Below are 15796 nucleotides of genomic sequence, written 5' to 3' on the forward strand. Positions count from 1 at the left end.
GAAGGCGCAGGGAAACCGTTATGTTGTACAGCTATAATTACAACCAATAGATTTTCCTTGAATACAACACCATACCCCGAGTGAGTGAGGGGCAGTGAGTGAGCGAGTGTGGTTTTATGCCGCTTTTATATTTAGTCAGGAAATCAGAACATGCTTATTATCATGCGTGTTTCCACAAGGTTTCCAGAGGGCTATTTCTTTGTGGAAAATTACAGCTCAGGTTATTATCACGGCTTTGGTAAAGTTCTTCACCATGGTTGGTTTCCCTGGGACTATTCAGTCGATCATGGCTCGAATTTCATTTCAGGTGTTTTCCAACAGGCTATGCGTCAGTTTGGCACAACTCAGATTAAGTCTGGTGCATATCATCCTGAATCTCAATGAGCTTGAGAGAGGTTTCATAAGGCTCTTAAGAATATGATAAGGATTAACTGTTTTGAGACTGGGATGAAGGCATTCATTTGTTGTTGTTTGCTGTGAGGGAGTCAGTTCAGGAGTCCCTAGGTTTTAGTCCTTTTGACCGTATCTTTGGCCATACTGTTCGCATCTTCCCGAGGCAAGAGAGTTAACTGACCTTAAAAGTCCAGTTTCCACCCTTGCCGAACTAGGCTTGAATTCCTGGGCTCGATGGTAGCGCCACCAGTGGCTATTACCAGTTATGTCCCTTCTAAGCCTCTCCTTTGGACCAATCAGATTCCACCTCTCGTATCACTTGCATTTGCTTCAAACAAAACAGTGGCTCCAAGTCAAGACGATCAAGATCTATTTTGTGATAAAACGGGTCATACATCGCGAAATGCATCAACTCACGTGAGCACCTTGATTAAAAACATGAAAAGATTTGGAAAATATCTGTTGACAACGAGTTTGCGGTGCACATGTTTTGCAAATCCTGCAATCGACCAAATCTGCACGACAGTTTACGAACCGGATTTTGATTGGACTATGCATATATACTCGTAGTCCAGCCAAAATGTAACTCCATAATACCAGCCTAGTTCGGCAAGGGTGGAAACTGGACTTTTATAGTCAGTTAACTCTCTTGCCTCGCGAAGGACACGTACAGGAGCATGATAAGTCTGGAATGAGTTTGTTGGAGTTTGACTCATCATTTCGAGCTAGGCTTTCAAAAGCTTGTGAAGTTGCAAGGGATAACTTTAAGGAAATCCCAGGACAAAATGAAAGCACATTGTGACAAAAAGTCACAAGACAGAATTTCAGTCCAGGCGATAGAGTCTTAGTGTCAACCATTGCGTGCTAGGTACCATGGTCCCTATGTTATTGACAGAACTGTCAGTGATACTGATGGTGTACAAACGCCAGACCGCCGTAAACAGACACAGCTTTGTCACGTCAACATGATTAGATAGTATCATGAAAGCAATGACAATGGACCTACTGTGTTGCTACTGTTTCTCCTGTAGACATTGTATCAGATTGTGATACTGATGAGAATTGTGACTTTGTTTGATGGTATTGCTGACTACGCTGTCCCTAAACTAAACAATGCTGAAGTTTAAGTAAACGTGGATGCTGGGTCAGATCATTGGGTAGCTGAGCAAAAGGCTCAAGCGTCAGAGTTAATTCACGAGTTTGCTCACTTTGTCACAGATATACCTAGCTGTACAGATTTGAGTGAGTATGGTTTTACGCCGCTTTTAGCAATATTCAAGCAATATCACGGCGGGGGACACCAGAAATGGGGTTCACACATTGTATCCATGTCAGGAATCGAACCCGGGTCTTCGGCGTGACAAGCGAACGCTTTAACCACTAGGCTACCCGACCGCCCCGTACAGATTTGACGTGTAATGAGGTAGATGAAGGTGATGCTGTGAAACAACATCCCTATGGGATGAATCCAATCAAGTTTGAAGCTCTGAAGAAAATGTTCAACACATGGTGGGCAATGACGTTATATCCAGTCTTGAGGGTGTCGACTAATACGTTCACGATGTCACCAATCATTCCATGGAGTGGGACGAACACCTGAAGAGGATCCGTTGCCTTCTTCGAGAGACCCACTGAAGCCATGTTGACTGTAAATTTAGTGAAAAGTGAATTTGAACAGGCACATCAGAATTTTTTAAGTCATGTCATAGGCCAAGGTCACCCAACCCGAACTGGCAAAGGTGGAGGTATTTTTAAATTCCAAGGTCCACAAAACAAAAAGGAACGATTATGGCTGGTGACTACCGTACATTTTGTAAAATAAGTCTCACCTGTGGTAGCCCCCCCTCACCGGAAGGTGAAATTTGTTTGGGACAGCAATTGTCAGGATGTTTTGGGGCAAATGTAGCCTTTCTCATCAATTCTCATGTTCTCCGGGGGCACGGGTGGCCCCAGTCGTCTAAGGCGCCGCGATTCGCTGTGCAGAATTGCGTCCCTTGGGCACGCCAGAAACCTATGATTGTGGTTCGAATCCCAGTTCGCCCCGATTATGTTTCTAGGTTTGTCAGCACCATACCCGTGCTCGTGGGTTTCACCGAAGTGGTAAACGTCTAAGACCTGCATCACTTCGGGCTTTCCTCCACATTAAGCTGACACGCCGTGATATAACTGGAATAATGTTAAAAGCGGCGTTTAAACCCAACTCACTCACTCACTCTAACCCGCAATTGAATATTGTACAACCAATCTTTTGTTAACTGCCATTGTAATGGCTGTGCAGTAATTGGTATTGGTATTGAATTTTGTAACACATTTGTTAACTGTATACCATTTGTTGGTTGCTTGTTGGTTTCACACTATGTTTTGGAATATTTCTGGATTAACATCTTGTTTCAATTTGGGGATCGAGACGGATAGATCAGCATGTATACATATACAATGGATGTGACAGTTGGTCGACCGAGTGAGTTGATGACAAGACGCTGCCTTTGGAACGAGCCCTAAACTTTAAGAGGATATCTAGCACTATATTATGTTTCTACCCTTGAAATAAGGTCACGCGTTTTTTACGTTTTTTTGCTTTATTACGGATTTTCACAGGAAAAGACCAGTCGGTAGGTGGGAAAGACCCGCAATTCAATTTTTGTTTAGTTTTCCCTTTCACTGGTATAAGAAAAAAATATATGAAAATGGTTTCATGTGGGAGGAGAGCTTGCAACAGAACTATTGCTATAAGCAATGCAAACTTGGGGATTCAAGCAGGAATACTGTTCAGTATTCAGTAGTGAAAAGTCACAAGACTGAAACATAAAACACCTAATATGATACTAAATTATTTGTTTGTTTGTTTGTTTGTTGTTTAACGCAGCACTCCAGCTATATGACGGCGGTCTGTAAATAATCGAGTCTGGACCAGACAATCATGAGCATCGATCTACGCATTTGGGATATGTAGAGATCAAAATATCATACCGCATATTCTGATCGACCACCACCTTAAAGTTATTCAGTAATACGCCCGAAAGGTTAAACAAATGACGTTCACAACTAGAGGGGAAGATCTCGTCTGCGAATCTCCCTCTCTTGGGTCTTCCTGTCCATCATCAATTCCAGGTTAATTGCCCATATGGACTATAACAAAGCCTTCGGTCGCAGTCCAACAGCTTGTCGAGCCGACCACCGAACTACAGATAATATACTCTCTCAAAAAGAAACGCATAACGAAAATGGTGATTTGATGCAGCAATGTATTGGTACAGGGTGGGGTTTTCAAAAATATTTGTTTTGTTTATGATTTCTCTGGTATTTTTGTCTTAAAACGTCACATCCAAACGCATCCCACATGAAAAACCCGTATGTTAAAGCATGATTTTCGATAGAGGCATTTAATGTCACAGAACACGTATTGCACGTGCAATCCGCGGGAAACTCGGGGATCACATCGTGTCGTTGATGGGTATAAAAGATCGATCTCCGTCTTTTTTCATTCACTTTATTTGGAAGTTTGTGAAGACTGCAAAATGCCAAGACTGAGCCGCGCCAATCGTCACATCGCCAGAGGTCTCCTGGAAGCAGGACAATCTCAACTTACAGTTGCCCGTCGAAGGAATGTTCATCAAAGCACGATTTCTCGTCTCTGGGAGAGATATCGGCAGCAGAACTCGGTGGAAGATGGACCTAGAAGTGGACGTCCTCGAGTCACCACTGCGGCGCAAGATAGGTACATCCGGGTACATCACCTGCGTCAGCGAACAGCTACAGTGACCACTACCGCTAGGCAAATACCCGGATTGAGAAGGATATCTGCACAGACTGTCAGGAACAGACTACGAGAGGCAGGTTTAAAACAAGAAGACCCTACTTTAGCCCCGTTATGCGTCAGCAGCATCGACGTCATCGCGTTCAATGGTGTACAAACGTTCAGGCCAGGAATTTGGTGAATTGGAGTTGAATCTGGTTCAGCGATGAATCGAGATTTCTGTTGGAACGACGCGATGGAAGAATGCGGGTGTACAGACGACGTCATGAACGTTTTGCCGACGCCTGTGTCCCCAGGTGGACAGATTCGGCAGGGGCAGCGTGATGATGTGGGGAGCTATATCCTACACTGGAAGAAGTGAGTTGGTGTTGATACAAGGCAACCTGACAGCGCAACGCTACTGCGATCAAGTCCTTCGTCCACACCTCCTTCCCATTACCAACCGCCAGAGGGAGCTTTTCCAGCAGGATAACGCCAGACCTCATACGACACGTGTCACGAGGGCCTTCCTTCAGAATGAGAACATCATTGTGCTGCCCTGGCCTTCCAGATCACCAGACTTAAACCCGATAGAACATCTTTGGGATGCCCTGGACAGACGGGTGCGACAGTGTAACCCACATCCCCAGTTACTGCAGCAACTAGTACATGCACTACAGGCAGAGTGGGCTACATTGCAGCAACATCAGATTCAGCGACTAATTCGTTCTATGCCGAGACGATGTCGCGCAGTTCTGAACGCCAATGGTGGTCATACGAGGTACTGACTTCAGCGCCATCAAACGTCGATGTGTGATTCATAAACTGACTTTTTCCGATGTCTTATTAAACAGTGATACCTTGGCATTTCCTGTGTAAAATTTCTTCGAATTCCATTTACTATTAACTTGTCCACAGTGTATCAAAATAAAAAGAAATCTGTAGTTAAAATTCTTATATGCGTTTCTTTTTTGAGAGAGTATATTTTCATTTACACTCTAACCCATAAATTTAAACCATCAAAGAAGAAATTGTATGCAGTTAACTACGTTTATAACGAACACGCTTATGTCGAACTGACCGATATAACGAACTTTTTTTAGACCATTTGTTGTATAAATGCTGTATATATGCTTATTACGAACTACGGTTATTTCGAACTAAAATTAGTGGTCCCTTCGAGTTCGTTATAACCGAAGTTTGCTGTACCATTACTTGCTTTGTCGACCTAAGCAACGTTTTTGACACTGCTTGGAGAAATGATTTTCTTTACAAGATGTACCAACAAAACATTACTGGCAAAATATTCAAGATGATAGCAACATGTACACATCTTTCGCATATCTGTGGCAAAGTGAAAAGGAGTTACCTCCCTTCCCTCGTACAACAATGTAACTATACAATAGTTCATCATTAGACCGGTAGATGTCAGGGCGCCGAGAGTCTGAGTAATGGCTATATCGGTTCGCTAATTTAAATAATCATTGCAAACACATAGAACTTCTTTACGTTCCTAAACGAAAATCTTCTTTGTTTTTTAAACAATGAAGCAAAATTATAAATAGTCGATCCTTTGTTAAATTATATTTTTGGTGCAATATACTGTCAGCATATCTTTGGGATATTTTTTTTCCCAAACACAATTTCCAGTCGGCAAATGCGTAAAGCAAATGAAAAAAAGTTTGGCCTAACCGCCTGAAATGTTACAATTGTCTACAGTTAGCTGCTAAACCACTGTTGAGTAGGCAGAATATGACTGGATTCACAAATTTTAATAATTGAATTAAGAACAATTTCATTTATGAGTTTCAGTCAGCATACAGGCTTTCCCATTGTACAGAGACAGCGTTATACCGTGTCACCAGTGATATCCGCTGGGCTGTTGGGGGTGGAAATCTGGCCCTGTTCGTAATGCACGATCTCCCTGCTGCGTTCGGTAAATCTACCACACCCTCAGAGGCTGAAATATGAGTGTTTGATTTTTTTTTTTGGCCGCACTCAGCAATATTCAAGCTATATGACGGCGGTCTGTAAATAATCGAGTCTGGACCAGACAATCCAGTGATTGACATCATGATCATCGATCCACGCAATTGGAATCGATGACGTGCATCAACCAAGTCAGCTAGCCTGACCACCCGATCCCGTTAGTCGCCTTTTACGACAAGCATAGTCGCCTTTTACGGCAAGCATGGGTTGCTGAAAACCTATTCTTCCCCGGAATCTTCACGGGTCCTAGATGGGGTCGTTCCACAGCTTTACATCATATCTAACTGAGAGATTCCAGTCTGTTGTTGTTCGTAGATCCCCCTCTTAAGAAGGGCACCTGTTGTGGTGTTGAACAAGGCTCTGCACTTGGGCCCGTCCTGTTCATCATCTGCACTACATAACTTGGTCATCTACAATTTCAAGATTAGTGCAGAAATACCGAACAACAAATGAACTTAAAGACAGGCCTCCCCTGGTCAGCCTCGCCACACATCCAGTAGAGAAGATGCAGCATAATGGTTCGTTAGACCACGTCCATTTGACAACAGAATAGTTTTAAAGGCCCAGTGGCTACCAGTCTACCAGTACTCGTCTGAAAACAGTAGGATACAGAGCATGGGCGGATACAGAGGGGGGGGGGGGGGGGGGGGGGGGGGGTGATGCGCACCCCCCCTTTTTATTTCGAAAAAATCTTTATTTCAGTATAAATTACCACCAAAGACATTAAATAGATCTTAATTTTGCACCCACCCCCCCCCCCCCCCCCCCCCACCCCCCTCCCACCCCTTTTCAAAAAAGCTGTATCCGCCCATGCAGAGCCAGAAGACGAAACAAACATCCCTTGTTAATTCAGGCCCACAAAGCAGCTCGTTTGGCATGGTCTAATTAACGTCTAAACTGGAGAATTGCATCATGGCGGAGAGTCCATTTTTTTAAGAAAGTCGGTTTCTGTAACACATGATAAACGGCCGTACACGTGTTGGAGGCAGGAAAATACAGCCATTGCTGAACACAACATTCTAGAGACCCATCCATTGGGTGGGGGTCGGTGATGATATGGGGACGTGTTTCATTCAGTTGCAAACTTGACTTGATCACTGTGCCGGGTTATCTGAACGGACCTCGATGTCATGAGGACTTCCTGGAGACGCTGATCACTAGACTTCATGGGAGATAACGCTAGATCTCACATATCACGTGCTGTTCCGGAATGCTTACTCCAGAATGCCATCGAGACACTTCCTCACCAGCATGAAGAGCGCACGGAGAACGGAAGGTAGTGGTTCGATACCCGGCCGCGTCATACCAAAAGACGTTATCAGATGGTACTTGTTGTTACCCTGTCTAAATCCCGGATGAGCAGCAACATCCTGAAGTTAAACGACCACAAGATTGAAGCAATTGTCACTGGCCCATCTATTAGACGCTCCATTTACTAATTTATCAGTTGGAGATGCAGTCATTACCCTTTCACTAGTCCACTTGACCTCGCCCTCTCCACGGAACATCATGTGGGTAATTTGTGTGAGAAGTGTTCCTTTCACCTGAGGAATATCGGCACTATTCGCTCACTGCTCAGGAAGGGAACAGCATTATGATCCATATTTGCAAGCATCGTCTTAGCACTCATTTAAACATTTGGTTATTTTTCACAAGAAATAAAATGGTATAATAAAATTTGATATAGAAAGATATATATATTATGGATTGATGGTATATGATTATTAACTGATACTGTAAGTGGCTGTGTCATCAATTAGGATTCAAGTAGTGTAAAATTATTGCTCCCCTGAGAGGGTAGCGTAAAACCGTGTCATGTAAAAGAATGTGTTTTCTACCACCTTTTTAATCGTACTATTTGTCTATTGTCAAGAGCTTTGGCACCCATCTTGCAGAAACTTTTGTTATTCCCAACTCGTTGGTGATATTGTGCTCAACCCTCTCATGAGATATGCCCACAACACTGGCAATATGTCGAGTGGTCAATCGTCGATCAGCCATCACCATGTCATGCACCCGGGTAATGTTTTCCGGAATGGTTGCTGTTGAAGGCCTTCCTGGACGCGGGTCATCGTCAAGGCTCTATCTGCGACGCTTGAATTCCGCAGCCCACTTCTTTACAGTGGAAAAGGAAGGGGCATCATCCCCTAAAGTGGAGACCATGTCAGCATGTATCTGTGTTGGAGTTAGCCCTTTCAGCTGCCCTATAGCCAGTTTTGTCCATTTCTGGTAATTTCAATGGGTAGGTTCACAAGATGGTCTGGTACAAAAACAGTAATAACACTACAGTTGCAGTTCTTATGTCTATAATTCATGAAATGATTGTACTTGTTGGTGGCAAAGGTTTGTTTCAATCCGATTGAGATATCCCACTTAGGCTTAGAACTTTTCAGCCAGCCCTCGTAAGCTGATACGTCGTGATATATCTGGAATAATGTTCAAAGCGGCGTGTAACACAACTCACTCACTAACTCCAGCAGCTGGAGAGATGGTCTAAATCCTGCTTGGCATCACATATTTGGCAGAGATACCGTTAGTCCTGATATTAATGAGATTCACCATGTACAAACTTGTAATGTCACCTCGACCTTGATACGAATTTAATCCCACCAACATTCTATTGCAATCATTGTTATTTCCAACTGGCGAGATAGCCACTGCGGGGTCAGCGTTTATAAAGGCCAGGTACGTCATTTATATTGGGATTTCTAAAGCGACTCTGACAATAGTTCTCAAATTCAATAAACTCCTTATCGCTCCTTGGTGTACTGTGTAGGGGGCATTCAGCTATAGGTACGCCTTGCCTCCTGTATGATAATACTCCAAACTACAATAGAGCTGAAATCTATAAGAAACTCACCGACGGGACAGTGGTAAACATCGCCTTTTGACAGCGAATACTAGAGCCATAACGTCCTCCTGCACTTAATACAACACAGGACCATCACGTCTTTACGTAGTCAACACATCATAGGATCATCGCGTTTCAAAATGGTAAGTAGTTTTGACCAGACGCGTGAACATAATCCGAAAGCAAAAAAATATGCTTTTTAACAAATGGTAGGGTCATTCTACCCTGACTTTATAACTTGAGGATTCTTGGGTAGAGGAGGTCCCCTACAACCTATGCTGGTTGTACGACGCGACTTTAATGATCGGGGTGGTCAGGGTGGGTGACTGGTTGATTGCCTGACAACGTCTTCCGACAGCGTGGATTGTTGCGCCTATATCAATCACTGGATTGTCTGGTCGAGAGTCATATAGCTGGAATATTGCTGCGTCCGGCGTTAAACAAGACACACATTACATTCAATAGTACACAAGCTTCGTCTTGCTCTCAAGATGGCTTCCGATTGGACGTGAACGTCGAATAACGTTTATACGACATGCGTCATTTTTTGGCCCAGGTATGATTGTTATATTGTTGATACAGTGTTGACCCCAACTCACTCACTCACTCTCTTTATATCTCTTTGCTTGTTGAATAAGAATTTTAAAGAGACCGACTCATCTGTTACATAATGAGATTTATTCATACAGATTCAGAGTGACAAACAAATATCCGCAAGAAAAGAAGCCAAGAAAGATGACTGGTCCGGTGGATCAGGACATGCTTTCTCTCTTCGCGAACACCTGGTGTCATCACTGATTCACAGTGATCCATTCATATAATTTCCACCGCTCTTTGCATATTATTCTGGGGGGGGGGGGGGGGGGGGGGGGGGGGGGTGGCCCAGTCATCTAAGGCGCCGCGATTCGCTGTGCAGAGTTGCGTCCAGGGCGTGTCAGAAACCTATGATTGTGGGTTCGAATCCCGGTTCGCCCCAATTATGTTTCTAGGTTTGTCAGCACCATACCCGTGCTCGTTGGTTTCACCGATGTGGTAAACGTCTGAGAACTGCATCACTTCGGGCTTTCCTCCCACATTAATCTGACACGCCGTGATATGACTGGAATACTGTTAAATGCGGCGTTAAACCCAACTCCTTCACTCACTTTAAATATGGAGCAATATTCCCGCAGCTCCAGCTCTTGGTGTCTACATTTCACAACTTTTGAGGTACAATCGAGCATGATCTTACCACAAAGATTTTAAAAGGCGGCAGAGGTGTTTGATCAGGTTCACAGTGAGTGAGTGAGTTAAAATGTAACCTACCATCGGCATTATTTCAGCCATATAGCGACGATCAAGTCCAAACCATATTTTGACGTGCAATATACACTCTTCAAAAAAAGAAACGCACAAGTAGCGTTTTAGTTAATCTATTGAATTTCCCAGGTTTGTTCAGGTGCACTCTTGACTTGCCTTTGCGTGTGTTTGGGTGCCACCCGAGGGGCAGGACATGCTCACTATTTGCAATGATTCAGAGACACATGCACACAATTTTGTCGGAATCCCTCATTGTGTTTTTAGCAGATGTTTCTAATGGTTGTGGAAAGGATTGATCGCTTTTTATAATCATTGTGTATTTCAGATATGGCCATAAGACTTGACCATGTCCAGCTTTAAGTGTGTCGTCCTCGGGGATGCGGAGGTGGGGAAGACAACGATGTTGACAGCCTACTCCCTCGGGCAGGAGAGCAACACGGAGGTGATACTGTTTTCCTTGAGACCGAGTTATATTCTATTGGGTCCAGCCTTTGTTGCCGTAAAACTTTCGTAAGGAGTGAGTGAGTGAGTATGGTTTTACGCCGCTTTTAGCAATATTCCAGCAATATCACGGCGGGGGACACCAGAAATGGGCTTCACACAATGTACCCATGTCGGTAATCGAACCCGGGTCTTCGGCGTGACGAGCGAACGCTTTAACCACTAGGCTACCCGACCACCCCCTTTCGTAAGGAAATCTGTAGCAAATGATGTAATGTTCAATTAATCAATCTTTAATTCAACGAGATAATGTTGAAGTTGTCGTCGTATTGGCCGATTAAATGTATTGTTTACGCTCCAACCCCTGTTATTTTTCTTGTCTTTATGCTGAAGTGACACGACTGCTGCAGTTGTTGGATAAGCTCATTAATTCTGTACGACATTTACCTCTGGAGTATAAACGTAGTTGTCTCCTGTGCTGAAATGCCCTATTCGCAGTGATTCATAGTTCAGCAGGGTGATGTCTTAACTGCATTCCCAAACAAGCCCCAAAGGCCGTATTATATTTTCTCAGAACAAAATATGTCTGGAGAAACATGCCAGTTCAGCCCTTTCAGTCTGTCAATTTCAGTTAACCACAATCACAGAGCCAAATTTGTATTTTGAGAGAATTTAAGTGCATGATCAACCTGTTTTAACTTCCAAAAACAGAATATTCGTCTTAGATCCAACAAGCGACGGTTTTCCGGGGTTCAGGTCTGAATGTTTTAGTCGGAGGCTGCTCCCCGGATGGTTTGATGAGCCGAAATAAAAAGTCATCCAGAATTAAAACACAGTGCCATCTGCATACAACAGTCCTTAATATTTATTTGTAATTGTTGATATTTAAACATCATTTTTTGTATTTAGTATTCACATAAATAATATGAATAGTTGGTTGTTTGTTTTTAATCGACCCTGAACCAGACCACCAGTGGCTAGAGCTACGTGATAAGGTTTGAAGGATTGCGACACCCTAATTCACGGTATTAATGTGTCGGGTGGCGCTAATGTCTTTTCGACCCGTGAAGATCCGGGTTAGAATAGGTCTTCGGCAAACCATGCTTGCCGTAAAAGGCGACTATGCTTGTCGTTGATGCATGTCATCGTATCCAGATTGCGTGGATCGATGTTCATGATGTCAATCACTGGATTATCGATGCTCATGATGTCAACCACTGGATTGTCTGGTCAAGATTCGATTATTTACAGACTGCCGTCATATAGCTGTAATATTGTAACATTGCTGAGTGCGACGTCAAACAACAAACCACCAAACTTCACGTGTAACTATTTCATGACATTTTATAGTAATGAAATGGCACATATAGCCTTTTCAATGTGGCAGCTGTGGTTGAAATATTGAAAAACGGATCTCGCGAATAATCTCGTGAACAAAACGGGCTGTCGGTACTGGTCGGTACTGGTCGGTACTGGTCGGAATAGGTACTTGGAAGTTTCAGCTTGATTGGATCATGTTCTTCAGAAGATGTTAACATCGGACGACGGACAAGTCAGGCCATAGCATAAGCCGACGTGACTTTAAGTTACGAATCGGGACAGTATACAACGCTTAGAGTTCAAAATGGCGTGGGCTTTGACCAGAAATATAATACTGATGGCGAAACACTCGATTTATCACTCTTCAACACAAACGAGTTCTATCCGATTCCGCGGCCGGGGAATATTTTGCACAAATGTCACCTCATGTATGTATCTTGCAAAAAATCACTTTTTTTGTGTGCAGAACTCCTGCAGAATTTTGCATTTTCCTATCGCAAAATTCGTCAAATACACTGCAGAGTCATTACATGCGAGTCGAAAGCCGGATCTAAAAAAATGTGTAAACGTTACATATCGTTACAGTCATTTGACTTGGACTTTGTATTAATCATTCCAAATAAATATTTGAGTTTATGTTATGTGGAAATAAGAAAAACAAATATTTACAAACGATATTTTAAACATTTTGCGTTTAAAAAAAGAGATACTATTTAACAACCTGTGTAGGTCAGCCTTTCATGTCATAAGTGAGTGACTTAAATGTAACGTCGCATCGGCGTTATTTCAGCTATGTCTAGTTTCTTGCAATCTTGCAATAAGTAATTAGCAAAAAATGTTGAAACAGACACAGGCCTATTTTCATTTATACACACATGTCGTCAGGAGGTCATTAGTTTATAAGTAAATTCCAGAAAGCACTGTACTTGTAATGTTGAAGAAAAATACCGCAGTGCAATTTAATTTAAGATTTTCGTGTTTGAACTTATTGAATAATTATATATTTATATGCATAAAACCTCTTTGTCGAAGGTATCGGACAAGAACTTCCAAGTAACGGTTACTGTAAAAGACAAGCCCTGTACGTTATCCCTTCTTGATACTACTGGGGACGTCGACTGTAAGGCACGCCAACGTTCCAACTACACTGACGCTGATGCTTTTCTCCTCTGCTTCTCTGTCATCTCTCCTGCGTCCTTCATGAATATCAGAGAAAAGGTGAGGGTACTGTACAGCCATGCGGGGACTCGGGGTTAGAGTGAGTGAGTGAGTTGGGTTTAACGCCCGCTTTTAACAGTATTCCAGTTATATCGCGGCGTGTCAGCTTAATGTGGGAGGAAAGCCCAAAGTGATGCAGGTCTCAGATGTTTACCACTTCGGTGAAACCCACGAGCACGGGTATGGTGCTGACAAACCTAGAAACATAATCGGGGCGAACCGGGATTCGAACCCACAATCATAGGTTTCTGGCGTGCCCAAAGGACGCAACTCTGCACAGCGAATCGCGGCGCCTTAGACGACTGGGCCACCCGTGCCCCCACTCCGGGTTAGAACTGGTCCCCAGCAACAAAGGCTGGTCCAAAGGGGCGACCTAATGGGTCAAGGGTCAGGCTCGGTGACCCGGTTGATGGCGTGTCATAATACCCCGACGGCGTGGACTGATGCTTATAATTTTAATCACTGGGTTGTCAAGTCCAGACTCGATTATTTACAGACCGCCGTCATATAGCTTGAATGTTGTTGAGTGCAACGTTAAACAACACAGTCATAACACACATATACCTATGCTGGTCGTCACAGGTAACAAATAAAAAAAAGATATAAGCTCAACTTTCATATTTAGATACCCGTGAAGATCAGAATAGGTTTTCAGCAACCCATGCTTGCCGCAAAAGGCGACTGTGCTTGTCGTAAGAGGCGACTAAAGGGTTCGGGAGGTTAGGCTCGCTGACTTGGTTGATGCATGCCATCGTATCCCATTTGCGTGGATCGATGCTAATGATGTCAATCACTGGATTGTCTGGTCCAGACTCGATTATTTACAGACCGCCGCCATAGAGCTGGAATATTGCTGAGTGCGGCGTTATATAACAAACAAACAAACAGACAGAATGGCAGTGAACTCGGCTTGTTGGTGTGTTAAAGTGATTGTTGGAATTGTATTTTCAGTGGGTTCCCGATGTACTGTTTCATGCACGAAACACGCCAATCTTCATAGTAGGGACGAACGTTGACCTCCGAGACAACACGGACACGCTGAACAAACTTACAGAACAGGGTGAGCGACCAGTCACCGAGAAAGAAGGGAGACAACTTGCACAGCGCCTGAGAGCTAGCAAATATTTAGAGTGCTCCGCCCTTACACTGGTAGGTACAAGCTCCTTCCCAACGCGTGACACCTTCGTTACACTCTCAGTAACATCGCTGCCACCAGTGTGGGCGCGGCCATTACAAGAATCTTGAAATTTGCCCCCTTACCCCAAATGTAGTAGCGTTCATGTTTTTGTTTATGTCTTTGGGAATGCCATCATAGTTCATTTCATTTTGAAAAGGTTTACGACTGACCGTGTTTTCAGATGAATTTACTTTGTTGTTTGTATGATCAGATTGGTTCGAGATTGCAGAGTAACGGAAAATCAACCAACTTCTCCCTTACATTCTTACTATATCAATTACATGATAGTTTTAATGAAATAGAAATTCAAATTGACAAAGAAAGTAATTTAGCAGGGGTAAGTGTATTCGGCGTCACGACAGTCGTCACTTGTTTGTAAACCTAACGGTCATTCGGTTGCGAGTTCAACTCCAAGCATGGTTGTGGTCATCTATCACTGTGGGGAGTTTTGACTGGTGGCAGCGATAGTATAGAGAGCTCCGCGAACGGGATATCGCTGTGAGGAGATTCGGTGGGTATAGATGTGTTTACCAGATCACTAATAAAGAAGCATATTTTCCTTATAAATTAAAGCACATTAACTCGATCACTATTCGAGCATCCCCATTATTTCGAGTTATCGACGTTTTTTGGTAACTATAACCTTTTTGTAATTTCTTTTAGGATAAAGGAAAGACGAAAATACCTTCAATTACACATGTGCTTGTAAAACAGAGATAATCAAACCGTATGTCAATATGGCCCTGCACAAAAATTATTTTTGTATTTGCAGAAAGGCCTGGACAAGGTGTTTGAAGAAGTCATTCTCACATTAAGACGTCCACCACCTGGCAACCGGACTTGTGTCATGGTGTAAAGATACTAATTCATTAAATGTATTGGAACTATATTTTGAACACTGTTCCCCAGCTGCTGTGCTTGAATCAGATAAACTTTTATTGAAATCTTTTTATGACACTGAGTGAAAGTCGATGATGGCATTCAAAACGTAGCGCCATCACATTGCTGTGTAATGATCTTGGTATGTGATTATGTGCGGAGTCATGCCCTAGACTCTGCTGTTTCAAGATTTCTTGTGATTGCGGAAAACGTTTTGCCCCTTGTATAGTCATTTGACAGGAAGCGCATGTGACTTTCTTAGTTCTGTAACTAACTGGAGACTGGGTGTGTTCGTTTTAATGTCTTCTTGCATTTGTCTCTCACCGGAAATGATGTAATCATACCGGAAGAGGATACGACCTGCTTATTCATTCGTCACCACTCGCCCCTTTCCGTTACCTGCAAGAAGACTCGTCCCCCTATCGATGAATGTTATGTGCGAAAATACGACAAACCAATCAGAATGCGCGTATGATTTCAAGTTCTTCGTCAA

At 43.2% G+C, this 15796-nt stretch overlaps 1 protein-coding gene across 2 annotated transcripts in view; it reads left to right on the plus strand.

Annotated features, from left to right (window-relative positions):
* LOC124144435 (cdc42 homolog) overlaps positions 1–15796 on the plus strand; it is a 17408-nt gene extending 1612 nt beyond the window's left edge. The window contains exons 1-5 of one of the 2 annotated variants that reach the window (XM_046513837.2): positions 8896–9112; positions 10594–10710; positions 13062–13247; positions 14199–14396; positions 15197–15796. In XM_046513837.2, the coding sequence (XP_046369793.2) occupies positions 10615–10710; positions 13062–13247; positions 14199–14396; positions 15197–15280 (564 nt within the window). In that variant the 5' untranslated portion in view covers positions 8896–9112; positions 10594–10614 and the 3' untranslated portion in view covers positions 15281–15796. Of the gene's footprint in view, positions 1–8895; positions 9113–10593; positions 10711–13061; positions 13248–14198; positions 14397–15196 lie in introns of those variants that run through there. The other variant, XM_048402780.1, reaches the window with a different exon arrangement.

Source organism: Haliotis rufescens, unplaced genomic scaffold, assembly GCF_023055435.1.
Source record: "Haliotis rufescens isolate VD_foot unplaced genomic scaffold, xgHalRufe1.0.p SCAF_29, whole genome shotgun sequence".
NCBI classification, from domain to species: domain Eukaryota; kingdom Metazoa; phylum Mollusca; class Gastropoda; order Lepetellida; family Haliotidae; genus Haliotis; species Haliotis rufescens.